Raw genomic sequence first — 15725 nt, forward strand, 5'->3', positions numbered from 1 at the left:
CACTGTATACTGAGATTCTCTCATGTTCAATAGTGAGATGCTCTCACGCACACTAGTGAGATGGCATGAGTGTCTCAATAGTGTGTGTGAGAGTGTCTCAGTAGTGTGTGTAAGTGTTGAGTTTCTCAGTGGAGTATGTGAGTGTTGACTGTCTCAGTAGAGTGTGTGAGAGTGTCTCAGTAGTGTGTGTGAGTGTTGAGTGTCTCAGTAGAGTGTGTGAGAGTGTCTCAGTAGTGTGTGTGAGAGTGTTGAGTGTCTCAGTAGTGTGTGTGAGAGTGTCTCAGTAGTTAAGTCCTAAACGGCCCCTCATATGAATTCCTTCCATCACAGGCCTTCCTTGGTTTTAAAAAAATCTTCAGCTGGGGTGAAGCCCCCCCCCCCCCCCCCCCCAGCGCCAGACAAATTAGTTTTACATACAATAGGTGAGCATTTTGTACGTCATTTGTACACCATTTGCAAACTGTTAAGGCACCAGCCTGCAAAATGTTTTTAAATATTTTATCGAGACCTGTTACGAGGATCTTTTGCAGTCTTGTTTTTTCTGTATGAACATTAAATTGTAAAGATATTTAGAATCAGACACCGCTTATAGAGATTTGTGCATCTTGTAAAACTTGGGTATGAAAGGGTTTGAAATTAGGACTAGGGTGAATTTTCAGAGGAACATTAATTCCCTCTGCTCACTTTTAAGGCAAAGTAGCCTACTCTAAATAATAATACATTTTATTCATATAGTGCTTTACATGGTAGGCTACTCAAATACACAACACCAGCGCATTTGGCACATGAACACAGATACAGCAATACAACCAACACATGAAACAATCATATTAAAACAGAGTGTACAGCTTTCCTAGTAAGTAGATATTTTTAAATCGTTACGCATTCAGTTGGTCCATGATTGTCTGCCGGGCTTTTTCTCTCAGCTGCCCTATTCCTGTTTTGCATATTGTACATTATTTGCGTCACCTCCTCATATATTTCCATCATCAGTTGCTGATCAGCGGGTGAGAAATATGCTGCGCGCGGCGTCTTCTCACTTTCTGCATCAGTAAATCCGTGATCGATACCGTTGTCTATAGCTGCAGACGTGCACTTATCCCAGCTATGTGCACCTGAATCGACTTCTCATCCCGGCTCGGCAAACGTGCAACCGATTAAGCCGCGACAAGCAGGTCACATTAAGTCAAGCGGGGTTTTATCACTTAGCCCCGATTTATTTATTCTACTTTTGTGCAATACCCCCCTGATGGCAAAAAGCTCTTTGCAACGTGTTTTTGTCACGACAGACACGACAGACACGACAGACACAACCACAGCTCACTTGTTGCGTGCGGTCAGCCTGTTCCCCGACTTGTTCCACAAGTGCCACCAACCGTTCTAAAACTGGGGCTACTTGTTTGAAACAAACTTCCAGAATAAGTGGCATAGATCACATTCTAATAGTAACAATAACAACATGTCACTGTATGTCAATGTCTATTGTTCCACTCAATATTTTTTAACAAAATGTCCACAACAATAATAGGAAACACAGATATGTAAACATGCAACATTTATTCATGTTAATGTGTTTCAACATTTGAAAGTCAGAGGTGTCACATCTCTTTTATGTATACATTGCTACTAACAATCAAATCCGAAGCATTTTCAACAAATCCTAACATGTCTTACACTTTTTGGACACATTTTTTCGCAATATTTTTGTATTGTTTTGTTGTTTGGTGTTTTTAGTGATCTCTTTCTTTGTATATGTCTGTTAGTCCGAAGCCTGGCATTGCATACTGTTTGCCAATGTGGTGTATAATCAGTAAATGGCTGATTCAAACAAATGAACCATAACGTCATAGCTGTGCATACAACTGTACTTTTCTGTATCCACAAAGCCCTATAAGTTTGGCACAGCCTGATGGTTTTATGGTGGAGGCCATTTTGCAGTGTTACAATTTCAATCTCCACCTATCCAGTATCCAAGCTGAAGATAGCACTTGGCTGTTCAACAATGCATGTTATGTCAGCTTGCAAAAAATGGTTGGAAAAAAATGACTAAAATAAAGCAAAGTCACCAAACCTGTTCTTGGTTTCTCCACACCCAGCCTTGCCATAACTTGTTTTTCCTGCTCAGTCATATAAAGATGTAAGCTGTGGTGGAAGATTTTGCACAGACAATCGTGAAGAAACAAAGGCTCTGAGTCAAATATGTCTTTCTCCGTTTATTTCCTTGCAAGGGAAGAAAGGTCACAACTGTCACGTAGGCGTGGAGGTGCAGGCGGAAGCAGGACTCAAACGCAAGGTCTTCCACGAGAGGTGCTCTTTATTCCAAAAACAAAAACCAAAACCGACGTGCTCCAACCACGGGAGACATTTGACAATGACGCGACAAGGGACAACAGGCACACAGGGCTTAAATACACAAGGGAGGTGCAGGTGATTGGACACAGGTGGAGACTATCACGCAATCACAAGACAAGGCAGGAAGTGAAGTTAACCCAGGACCACAAGAGACATGAAACTTCAAACTAAAACAGGAAGCGAGGCCAAACCGTGACAGAACCCCCCCCTTAAGGATCGAATTCCAGACGGTCCTAAAGGAGGGTGGAACCTAGAAAAACAGACAAGGGAGGGAGGGCGGGGAACCCGACAACCCCCGGCCGCCCAGGGGACTCCAAAGGTCGGCGGCACGGTGTCGGATTCCTCCGGCCGGGATGACCGGCGGACCTCAGGGTCTCGGGGGGCCTGCCGGGTCGGCGACCGGGCCTCAGGGTCTCGGGGGGCCTGCCAGGTCGGCGACCGGGCCTCAGGGGGCCTGCCGGGTTGGCGACCGGGCCTCAGGGTCTCGGGGGGCCTGGACCTTCACAGAAGTCTGGCCGAGAACAGGCTGCTGTCTGCGGCGTGAGATGAGGCTGACCGCCCGGTGCTGGGGGCATCAGGTGGTCCCGCTAACTACGCCTCACGTCTCCGACATCCTCCATGGAATTTTTTACGATGGCTGAATGTTAACAAACCGCCCGCAGAAATGTTGCTTAAACACCTAATTTCTCGCCTGAAAACGTCCTAAAATGACATTCCGTCCCTTGAATATGGTAGTATTTATAAACTTGGACGGGCGACCGCAGACTTCAAGGCATATGAAGGAAGGGCGTATGATTGGCGCATTGCGCTGTTCAAAATCAGCGCTCTTTGCTTCCGCCTTCCGGTGTAACTGAGATGCCTTCCGGTGTAACTGAGATTCTCTCACACTGTATACTGAGATGCTCTCACACTGTATACTGAGATTCTCTCATGTTCAATAGTGAGATGCTCTCACGCACACTAGTGAGATGGCATGAGTGTCTCAATAGTGTGTGTGAGAGTGTCTCAATAGTGTGTGTGAGAGTGTCTCAGTAGTGTGTGTGAGTGTTGACTGTCTCAGTAGAGTGTGTGAGAGTGTCTCAGTAGTGTGTGTGAGAGTGTCTCAGTAGTGTGTGTGAGAGTGTCTCAGTAGTTAAGTCCTAAACGGCCCCTCATATGAATTCCTTCCATCACAGGCCTTCCTTGGTTTAAAAAAAATTCTCAGCTGGGGTGAAGCCCCCCCCCCCCCCCCCCCCAGTGCCAGACAAATTAGTTTTACATACAATAGGTGAGCATTTTGTAGGTCATTTGTACACCATTTGCAAACTGTTAAGGCACCAGCCTGCAAAATGTTTTTAAATATTTTATCGAGACCTGTTACGAGGATCTTTTGCAGTCTTGTTTTTTCTGTATGAACATTAAATTGTAAAGATATTTAGAATCAGACACCGCTTATAGAGATTTGTGCATCTTGTAAAACTTGGGTATGAAAGGGTTTGAAATTAGGACTAGGGTGAATTTTCAGAGGAACATTAATTCCCTCTGCTCACTTTTAAGGCAAAGTAGCCTACTCTAAATAATAATACATTTTATTCATATAGTGCTTTACATGGTAGGCTACTCAAATACACAACACCAGCGCATTTGGCACATGAACACAGATACAGCAATACAACCAACACATGAAACAATCATATTAAAACAGAGTGTACAGCTTTCCTAGTAAGTAGATATTTTTAAGCTCGTTGCAACGTGTTTTTGTCACGACAGACACGACAGACACAACCACAGCTCACTTGTTGCGGTCAGCCTGTTCCCCGACTTGTTCCACAAGTGCCACCAACCGTTCTAAAACTGGGGCTACTTGTTTGAAACAAACTTCCAGAATAAGTGGCATAGATCACATTCTAATAGTAACAATAACAACATGTCACTGTATGTCAATGTCTATTGTTCCACTCAATATTTTTTAACAAAATGTCCACAACAATAATAGGAAACACAGATATGTAAACATGCAACATTTATTCATGTTAATGTGTTTCAACATTTGAAAGTCAGAGGTGTCACATCTCTTTTATGTATACATTGCTACTAACAATCAAATCCGAAGCATTTTCAACAAATCCTAACATGTCTTACACTTTTTGGACACATTTTTACACATTATTTTGCAATATTTTTGTATTGTTTTGTTGTTTGGTGTTTTTAGTGATCTCTTTCTTTGTATATGTCTGTTAGTCCGAAGCCTGGCATTGCATACTGTTTGCCAATGTGGTGTATAATCAGTAAATGGCTGATTCAAACAAAAGAACCATAACGTCATAGCTGTGCATACAACTGTACTTTTCTGTATCCACAAAGCCCTATAAGTTTGGCACAGCCTGATGGTTTTATGGTGGAGGCCATTTTGCAGTGTTACAATTTCAATCTCCACCTATCCAGTATCCAAGCTGAAGATAGCACTTGGCTGTTCAACAATGCATGTTATGTCAGCTTGCAAAAAATGGTTGGAAAAAATGACTCAAATTAAGCAAATTCACCAAACCTGTTCTTGGTTTCTCCACACCCAGCCTTGCCATAACTTGTTTTTCCTGCTCAGTCATATAAAGATGTAAGCTGTGGTGGAAGATTTTGCACAGACAATCGTGAAGTAAGAAACAAAGGCTCTGAGTCAAATATGTCTTTCTCCGTTTATTTCCTTGCAAGGGAAGAAAGGTCACAACAGCTACGTGCTCTGCAGACTGTCAAGAACCTCCATGCGCCCTAACAGAACGAGGCAGTTCTTATACCCAAGTTCAGTTATCGGTGGTGTCAACAGAAACCTTGACCACCTTGTTGAGTCTCTACAGCCAGGACGCTGGCGACATCTTATAAGTGTGAAACACTTCGACTCTCATACCACGGCCATGGCCATCTCAGCACTTGCAATTAATAAACTGGTTATACAAATGAAGCATTTAGAAGAGTTATATGTACATAAAAAGTTTCAAATTCTCTTAATTTGTACATCCTGTAAACACATTTATTTCCATTATGATTGGTAAAATGGTGGTGGACCACACGTGTATATTCTGTGTTAGTGTTTTGTGCTAACATTTCTGTGGTAAAGTGTTTAAATTGTTCTGTAAAATGTCCTATATTCAGGAGAAATGACCTCTCAAAGAGCAAAGGTGGTGCTCTCACTGGGTGCTGAAACAGTTTGCTCACTCAAAGAAGGAGTCAACTTCAAGAAAAACCCACAGGACGGGAAATGTTACATCATATTCAAGTCCGACAATGGCTTCAAAGCGTGCAAGAACCAATGCAAACACCAGGGAGGGATGTTTATCAAAGACATCGAAGACCTGGGTGGCACGTGAGAGCAATTTGGCAGAATTGGCACACAATGTGAAATGTGATGTTTTAAAGGAACCTTTCTGTACTGACGGGCTGCTCTGTTTCAACAGGACTGTAAAGTGCACTAAGCACAACTGGAAGTTAAATGTGTCCACAATGAAATATGTGAATCCACCAGACAGCTTTTTGCAAGATGAGCTTGGTGAGTCTGTGCTAAAATCATATTTTTTATTTTTTTTGGGCTGCTTATTTCATTACTGTTACACCAAAGAGTTCTGAATGTTAGATAGTGGAGACCATCCAAGCACCCTTCCTGTTAGAATACAGATTACATATAAAGCTTGCTTTTCCTGTTTATGTTCTGGTTCTTGAAGGTTTGTGAAATTGGACCACAAAAAGTATAATATTGTATACACATCACAATATTGTATCTGCCTGCTAGATATCCAGCTCAGCAATTATAATCTGTCACTTACAGAGGTAGAGCTTTCTGAAGATGGGGCCCTTCAGTTGATTGAGTTGAGCCCCGTTGACCCCTGGCTGACTGACCCTCGAGACCCTCTGCAGCTCCAGGATGGAGAGGTGAAAGTATGTATCCTGCTGTTCCTAATATCTACTCTTTACACAATTTACAATATAAAAATGTACATTCATACATAAAAATCTATGGAGAAAAAGTGAAAGTTTCAATCCATTTATTTTAATTAGGCCTACTGGTATGGAGGCAGACTGCAAATAACTGAATACCTCTTATATAAATAAATATTCTGTATATATCCTTATTACTGCTGGACAACTACAATTTTGAATCAAGTAATCTCATTGTTATGAGCAATATCATGTATCATTATTTAAAAGTATTGTATTGCGCACTTAATCCTCCGGGATCATAATAATATGACATTACCATGTTAACGTGTACATGGGTATATGTAAGTCTGGCCGGGAGTACCCCGAAGAAGTGACGCGGCACCCACCTACTCTCTCACCACCTGGGGGGGAAAGCGATGGGGTCGGGTGCGCTGCTACATGGTGGCATTTATATGTGTGTGTATATATATATATTGAGGTTCTGGAAGCCCCTCGAGGGAGATCACACTCCTTTGTTCTCCTCCTGGCCGGAAACGATGACTCAAAAGAGTCAACTGGCTCAAGTTAAAAATCCAACAGTATTTAATAACTAAACAAAGTCATAAGGAATACAATGTGAATAGTGATATATTTCGCGAAATAGAGAATTCTCTGACCAAGTCAAAGGTGACATCACAGCGGCTGCAGGAAAAAACAGTTCTTCCCCCGGTTTGGTCCTTTTGAAAACTCCCGGCGGGGGAGGGGGGGGGGGGGAGGGGTTGTCTTTTGTGTGCATTTGAATGTCATCGGCTTCTCCTTCAAAGTATCTCCTCCTGGTTCATCCTCTTCACGTCCAGGTGTGAATCTGTTGCGGTAACCTGAAACCCCTCTCTGTCTTATCTCTCCTTCACATCCCAATACATTCTATGTAGAAACATTTGGCTTTATGCCTCAAAGAGTGAATATAACAGCATACATAGTTTGTCTTCATCTTATAACTAGTACACACAGTTCTTCATGTTTTAACACAGTTCATGTGGTGCAATACTCAAGATATTTGCCTCACTCGGCTGTCTTGCTTCCAGTTGCTCATCTAATTTAGAGTACGTCAGTTAATCAGGGTTGTCAGATTTGTCTTTTGTGACACGACACAATTTCTAACTTCCCACTCAGGTGACGTACCTGACCCACGCCTGCATGGAGCTGAAGCTGGGACAGAGGCGGTTCATGTTCGACCCGTGGCTGAAGGGTCCTGCATTTGCCAGAGGCTGGTGGCTTCTCCATGAGCCTCCAGCAGACTCCCTGGACAGACTGTGTGCAGCTGACCTCATTTACATCAGCCATATGCACTCCGACCACCTCAGGTAGACTTTGGCTGTTTCTTCCTCTGCAAAGACGACACATGACAAAAATAATCTAGAGGAACAAGTTTAAAATCCACCTCTTGTTCTGTTAGTGTTTAAAACATGGGCCTTTATGTAACAAAATGTTTTTAGCAATGCCAATAAAGGTTTGAATGCATATGTAATTGTTGCATCTTTGCCGATAGCACTTTTGAGCTAAGTCAAGGTGGTGACTTCTTCTAAGTCTTCTTCTCTCATCTTGTTGATGGTAAGGCCCTTCTTGGAAAAAGTTTCCAGCATGCCTTACAAGCAGTCACGTAAAATACACACATGTACAAACAAAACCTATAAACATGGATTCATTTCCGGAAAGACATCAGAGTAACAGGGTTGCCTCATAGGACGGCCCCCTGAGCAGTTAGGGGTTTGCTTGTGTAAGCGGGTTGGTAGTGTTTTGGGAATTACATTCAACTTTTAAGGTGAATAATATTCAGTAATAATATTTTTTTTAAATATTGTATATTGCCCTTTTTACTTTTTTAGTTACCCAACGCTGAAAGTCTTGTCAGAGCGGAGACCTGATATCCCAATTTATGTTGGTGACACATCCAGACCGGTCTTTTGGTTAGTAAAAGGATCAAGCAAAGTTGAATCCATTTTATTCTAAAACAGATTGGTAATTATTTTTTGACCTGTCTCTCTTGGTCTTGATGCAACAGGTATATGGAGCAAAGCCAAGTCAAGCTGACAAACATCCATGTTGTTCCTTTTGGTGTCTGGAATAATGTAATCACTGCTGCTCACATTTCACTAAACGATTAGAACATTTTATGAAGTGTTATAATTCAATAAAAAATAAAAAATGCTTCACTGAAATCTTGTGACATACTAATAATTACAATACTAACATTGTGATTTCCATTGCCTAACCATTGGCCTCAAACAGATTGACGAAGACCTGAGGTTTATGATCCTCATGGATGGAGTGCACCCTGAAATGGACACTTGTATCATTGTTGAATACAAAGGTGCGTGCTTTTCAATGTTTTTTGTGTATTGAATACCAGTTGCCGCCTGAAACATACATGCAATTAAATTGTTAAATGCATTTGTTGCAGGTCACATGATCCTGAACACTGTGGACTGCACGAGGCCAAACGGGGGAAGGTTACCACAAAATGTGGACTTGATGATGAGCGACTTTGCTGGGGGGGCATCTGGATTCCCCATGACTTTCTGTGGCGGGAAATACAGTGGTGAGGCTCAAGTCAGTGTTTGGGAAAGTCTCCTCTCGGCAACCTAAATGTACTGTAGTTTGAACTGGAACCACGAACAGAGAAAGTGATGGTCCTATGTAAGATTTAAACTTACAGCTTTAGTGACCATTTTTATGCACATTTTGTGACGGGTTTAAAGTTCCATCATTTAAACCCAAGTAGCTTGATGAATATTTAACTCTTCATGAAAGATTTTGCTTTTTATTTCTAAAATCGGATCATGCTAGTCATAGACTACACATTGGTTATTCCCTGTTTCATGTTATATTGTTCACACAATTAAACATAAGTTTTGATATTTGCAGTTTATGTTTTAACTGAAATACAAACAAAAAAACATTACCAACTACAGGTGCACTACATCCAATGTCAGTAAGGACCCTCCTGCTGACATTATAGATAGTAACACAAACATCTTTGTGTACATGCCCAGACTCCTGGAAGGCAGAGTTTATCAAGAACGAAAGGAAGAAGTTGCTGAATTACAAAGCTCTGCTGGTGAAGTCCCTGCAGCCGGCAATTTACTGCCCGTTCGCTGGTTTCTTTGTGGAGGCCCATCCATCAGACAGGTACTTTGTTCAGAGGGTTTGGCCGGGATCTGTACAAGATCAGCAGATAATACAATGTACAGCAAGGATGAATTAGAATAAATGACCTTTATATTTCCCTGCTATTTCTTTTAGCTTTATCAAAGTTGATATGCAGTTTATCTTGGAATAAACCTGCACCTTGCTTAGTGGTATTCCTGGGTAGCAGTTGTCGTTTGTCCGTCTCTACTTTATGTGTGTGTGTGTGTGTCCAGATACATCAGGGAAACAAATGTTAAGAACAATCCCGAGGACCTCAATGCTCTCATCAATAAGTCTGCACCAGGCATCAGGACATGGACGCCCAAGCCAGGCGCTGTGCTGGACCTTGGCCTGGCTCTGAGAGACCCCACTAACAGGTACACAAGCCCTCAAGCAGTCTGCAGACTGGGCCCATCCAAACGGGCTGGTACTCTGAGGCCCCACTCGGATCATGCACTGCGCTAAGGTTACAGGTTAGAATAAGCCCATCCAGCCCAGTTAGGTAGCAAGCTACAGCAGATACTATCTGATACTAGATAGCAGAGGTGGGAACAAGTCACTGTTAGGCAAGTCACAAGCAAGTCTCAAGTCATTGCCCTCGAGTCCCGAGTCAAGTCGAGTCAAAGACGAATCAAGTCCCAAGTCGAGTCACAAGTCACAGCCAACAAGTCTCAAGTCGAGTCACAAGTCGTACCATTTTAGTTTCGAGTCATTTCGAGTCCTTTTATTATAGTGGGGACGGGGAACCCTGGGCGCTGCCTCACAGACCTAGACTACGAAGGGAAGGGTAATGGTGGATCGACTGTGACTGTGTTATAGTACTGTAACGCTCACCCCAATGCTGCAGCGTAAATAAGGAGGCGATGACTGGCTTGCAACTCCGCTGCATTTATTTATATAAAACAACTCAACTTCGGTCACTGTTGGCCGTCACCACGCCGAACGAACACTTCCGCATACACGGCCCCCCAAAACTCGGGTTGTCTCGCGTAACTACAGCTGGTAACAGTGCATAACGTGAACACATGCAACATCTGCATAACTGATTAACTAATAACTTTAACTCAGCTCATTACACTACTTTAAAACGGATGTTGACATAATGTTGACGAGGATTTCCATCGGAGTCTGAATCCGGGTTCAAAAATCCCGTATTTTGTAACCATGAACGAGCTGTCTCGTTGATACGGTCAAATGGACTGCAGTGATTGGATGTCGTGCAGGCAGCGCGCGCTCTCTGCATACAGGGGGCGCACATTTTTTTGACAGATGCAGATAACCAGAGCGGCGCGGTGGTGTGAAAATGTTTTCCCCCAGTTTTCATGGGAAGTAGCAAGTCTTCTCGAGTCCAAGTCAAGTCACGAGTCATCGGTGTTCAAGTCCAAGTCGAGTTGCAAGTCTTTGTACGTTTTGTCGAGTCGAGTCTCAAGTCATCAAATTCATGACTCGAGTCTGACTCGAGTCCAAGTCACATGACTCGAGTCCACACCTCTGCTAGATAGTGTTTTCAACAAGAATAATTTACATTTTCTAGCAGGAAATTAGCTTTTTTCTTGAATCAATGCATTTGGCAATTGGTAAACTTAACAGATTTAGTAACTAAGGAGGGCAGGGCTTAGGAAAAGAGAAGACAACTTGGTGTCAATGGTTTTATTACCCACAGTAATGAAGGTTAAACTACAAAAACGTGCAAATTGAAATTAGCGTTTATAATGCAAATACATAGAGACTAATACGTTTCATTTCATTTTCTTGTGAATATTTCCTTTAACTCGTGACCAAACACAGTGGGGCCATCATCAATCCCTCAGACAGTACCAAAATCTACAAGGACAGTTGGGATTTGGATCTGTATGTGGATGAACTGAACAGAGCAATCAGCAGTGAGATATTTAAACATCAAAGCTGGACCCGGTTTTATTACACCTGGGCAGGCTTCCAAAACTACAACCTTGTTGTGAGGGTAAATACACTTGACAGATCTTCTCGGACCTTTCTGGGACCTCTCTTGTGCACTCTCTTTCCTGAGCCCTGTGGCATAAGAATGTGGTCTGATACACTTGATTCTGGTGTTTTTAAGAGTTGTGATGTGCAAGAGTCTTTTAGCCTGCTGTAACTACAACATTGCTGGTTCAATTCCAGCCAGTGACCTTTACAAGCCATGCCTCTGGTCTGGGCTTACTACCTGTCACACCGTTTCCTCCTTCTTTCTTCACCTTGTCTTGACCTCACACATTACCAACACTTAATACCTCACAAAACCTCAAATGGAGATCTGGTCACCCTGACCTCTGGGTTTGACACATCATCTCCAAGAAGTTATTATTCCTCTCTCATAGGAATGTCTTTGATTCTGTAATCATTCAGAGATGAAATAAGGAACCCATTTAAATATTTGAATGTGATGGTGAAGCTAAAAAAGAATCATTTTGTTGAGACCCTACACACCACTTCTTGCATCAACACCATGCATCTGCACAATTCTGTAGAAATCTTGAATCTAATAGTTGGTGAACTATTTCTTTCTGGACCAAAGTGGTGGATCCAGGCTAACTGGGCCATGAAGCCACATGTGGGGGTGAAATCATGTTACACTAAGATTTGTAGCGCTCTGCTCGGTTTCCTCATCCCTTTTTTCTTCTAGCTCTGTGAGCATCAGGTTTTTCATGAACTGGTCCCACTGGCTGACCCTTCTTTACTCTCTTTTTGTTACTTTTTTTTAAATGAATGTGTTTGATTAAAAGCAAATGTCCTAACATGTATATATTGAAGATGATTGAGACAGATGACGGCTTTGAGCCCCATGCTGATGGCAGTGACTACCTGGTGGACTTCTTGGATCTGACGTTCCCCACAAAGAGACCTGCGCGGGAGCATGCCTACATAGAGGTGAGAGTCCATCTAGACAACACCGCTTACTGAGGGAACGAGAGAGGTGGAATAACTTATAATCAATCTGGTGACTTCACCATGGTAACTGAAGGAGAAGCTTGGCCATGTCTGTTGACATTTCACACTTATAACAAAGACAGATCTGTGCTTTTATTACTATGCCTCTTCTCTCTGACATACTGCCTCTTTAAAAAAAAACATACATGATATTTTTTTTCCTCACAGCAGAATGATAATCGATAAAGCTAGAAGTTCTCCAGCACTCATAATGCTATGGATACAAGTCTCTCTATCTTTAGAAAAAAGGATTTGATGAATATCTTGCTTATAGTCTTTCAAAGAGTTAATTGAGAAGCTTCTTCCTTTGACACAGTACTAACCAGGATGTATCGTGGTTTCTTCCTTCAAGATTAAAAACAGGATTGGTGTGATGAGACACGTGGTACAGCAGGGTCTTCTCTGGGATGATCTGTACATCGGCTTCCAGAACCGCATTCACAGAGACCCGGATGTCTACCACCACAAGTACAGTCACTTAAATATCAAAACATCAAGTTCATTGACAAACAGCAAACAACTTCAGAAATGTGCCACAACAGCATTAAGCTTCATTATTTGATCAGAGTTATGTTATAATGAAAAATATACTTCGGCGCTGCCCTCATTGTTCTGTTCAAATGATAATGGAACAGCTCTCTTCGTGCTTACACTTCTAGTTATTTTGCTTCTTCACTTCATTTGAAATTTGAAATGCATCATGAATATGAAATCTTAAGAGTCTTGGTAAACTAATAATGATTTTTTCATTTCTTATGTTTACTCTTGCTCTGATTTTTAAAATATCCTCAAATTGAATCTGTCTCGTCGGTCTCCAGGTTCTGGAACCACTTCCAGACGCAGCTCCCAGTTCACAGGCCAGACTGGGACCAGTTCCTGCAGGAGATTTCCCTCCAGCAGCCTGACACAGCAGCTGGGAGCCAAGGAGCTAATTGTGTAATGTCTTGAAAGACAGAAGTGTGTTCTGGGGATTATTTGTCTTCTATTACTGGCCTGAAATTTTTTTAATGGGTTTGTCTAATTTAATCTAGAACTGGACATAATTTGTGTGCTACTCTGTAATCAATTATCCATGTAAGTAAGAAGAAGTCTAATGTTTCTTTTGATTGATTATATCTTGTCAAGCATTTGTAAACATCTAGTAGGGATCCTATACTGTTTAATCAGAATCAGAAGCCATTTATTGCCACATATATTACACATAGAGGAATTTGACTATAATAAATGAGACCTGAGGTGTTTTATGGCTAATTACATTCTCAGGAAATGAAGGATTTTTATTTTTAAATTGGGGATTGGAGTGTGATTTTTCTGAAATGATTTTGTTGGGGGAGAATTTGGTGAACGGCATATGGTGAGATTCTCAGGATTGTGGAGTGACCTTTTTTGGGAAACCTGTGACATGTCCGAGTTTACAATAGCCTCCTGTCTAAACAGAGGGGCCAACGGATGCCTTGACTGATCTATATCCAGTTATGTTACCTGTTTTGTGTTGGTGATTGACTTGGCGCCAGTAACGGCATAGAACACATGTCCCCCCTCTCCCTTGTGCCAGATCTTCCTGCTCCTCCGAGGCAGAAGGAACAATGTTTCCCCTTTCAGCTGAATTGTAGTCATTTGACTTCTGTCTGTACTTACGGCTTGTGTTAATTTCTGTATTCTTTTTCATTTTTCTATATTCCAGTTAGTAATAAATACTTAATCATAAAGCGAGTTCAAGATACTTTTGATTTCTCACAAGGCTTCAATCCACAAATTTCCACCAGATTTGAGTTCATAATTCTCCTAGTCTAGTTTTATTGAAAGGGGATATAGGTTATATGTTTTTTGTATAATGTATAATCAATCATTTATGTATTCAGTAGCTTCAGTAATAAATTTAATGATTAATCACTTACTTTTTGTCTTAATTGCTTATATTCTCAAATGTACATATGCAGTGATAAACCTTAGGCCTTAGCCACTTCTATGAGCTTTATGCTGATAACATGGAGGAGATGTTATTTTTTGTCTGAGCTTTTTGTTTTGTCATTTTCTTCTTTTGGATATTCTTAGCAGAGATGCTCACGAGTGCCAAAGCTCATGTCCGAGTCGAGTCTGAAGTCTTTCGAGGACGAGTCTCAAGTCGAGTCGGAAGTCACCGTGTGTGCGACTCGAGTCGCACTCGAGTCCGAGTCTCAAACTCGAGTCCCCATCTCTGGCTTGAGGCACTGCATGAGAAACCAAAAGCAGGTGGCGACGCAAAATTACAGAAGCAATAATCCACCCATGCTAGTATAAATGACAGTGGAGAAAGAATATGTCTTGAAAATATATAGGCCGACAAAGGTTTTAGATCAACCTTCCATGTGTTGCTTGGCTGATTTATTTCTAAGTTGCATTTCTACTGCGTTGAAGTTTACACAATGAACACAGTTGTACACTCTGCAATCGTTTTATGCATTCCGATATATTCAATATACAATTGTCAATTTGGCTAGAGGACTATTACCTATATAATGAATATGGATTCTTCTGATTAATAAAAATGCAAAGATTGTGTGGAGAACTTGAACAACGCCACATGTTGTTTGACTTTTCCTCTGAGCCACAGCGGGTTTGAACACCAATATCCACATTCCATGCATCCCAGAAACAAGTTACAAAGAACACCACAGATCAGTGGTCACACTCCCCTTTAACACTGTGGTGGTCTTTTAAAAAACACGTCGAGTTAATCATACTGCAAAAGCGTCCAATCCCCGTCACCAAACCACCGTTAGTGATGGCGTACCCATGTTACACAACGGCGTGTATGTCGTTCACGAACTAACGTTGGGTGTATTTAGATTACTACTTGCGTGGTCATTTTCTGTCCATATGACACACGACAACCTAGACATGTTGACGGGTACTTTGTGTGGTTACTGAACTGGAGTGGTCACAAGTTGAGATCGAACACGCCAAAACGATGACAAAAAGGAAACACCCGGCCCGAATCGGTGAGAAAAACTGGCCGACTGTATACCAGTCCCTGACTACACGCTCAATTGAACACAACACGTTATATATCAGTATTGTTTTGATAAAATAACATCCTGTGACTAGTGAGCTGTGTTGGCCGCTAAAAAGACAGCAAAAGCTGCGAGCCAGCACCGATGATAGCTAACATTAACTTTAATATTTGCATACTTGCTAACACCATCGACAGGACAACAAAATCGCCTCTGAAAGTGAGGGATTTTGGTAAGATACATCAGAAAGTTGTAAAAACCTACCTGTTTTGATATGCATGTCTTTTCGTTTCACGTGTTGTGGAAGCTTAACCGTTTTCTAACTTTTGTTTACAGCGTTAAGATAACGACGGC

The 15725-nt window shown here is 41.8% G+C and overlaps 1 protein-coding gene across 1 annotated transcript; it reads left to right on the forward strand.

Annotated features, from left to right (window-relative positions):
* Positions 1 to 5405: 5405 nt before the first annotated feature.
* On the forward strand, positions 5406 to 14310 carry LOC134111793 (cytidine monophosphate-N-acetylneuraminic acid hydroxylase-like). Its single transcript, XM_062560372.1, has 14 exons — positions 5406 to 5689; positions 5781 to 5872; positions 6149 to 6258; positions 7414 to 7604; positions 8127 to 8207; positions 8303 to 8369; positions 8530 to 8611; positions 8702 to 8839; positions 9294 to 9429; positions 9663 to 9806; positions 11218 to 11392; positions 12202 to 12318; positions 12731 to 12846; positions 13197 to 14310. The coding sequence occupies exons 1-14, from the start codon at positions 5484 to 5486 to the stop codon at positions 13324 to 13326; spliced, it is 1785 nt and encodes a 594-aa protein (XP_062416356.1). The 5' UTR covers positions 5406 to 5483; the 3' UTR covers positions 13327 to 14310.
* The last annotated feature ends 1415 nt before the right edge of the window (positions 14311 to 15725 follow it).

The sequence above is a fragment of the Pungitius pungitius genome, chromosome 2 (genome assembly GCF_949316345.1).
Source record: "Pungitius pungitius chromosome 2, fPunPun2.1, whole genome shotgun sequence".
Taxonomy (NCBI): domain Eukaryota; kingdom Metazoa; phylum Chordata; class Actinopteri; order Perciformes; family Gasterosteidae; genus Pungitius; species Pungitius pungitius.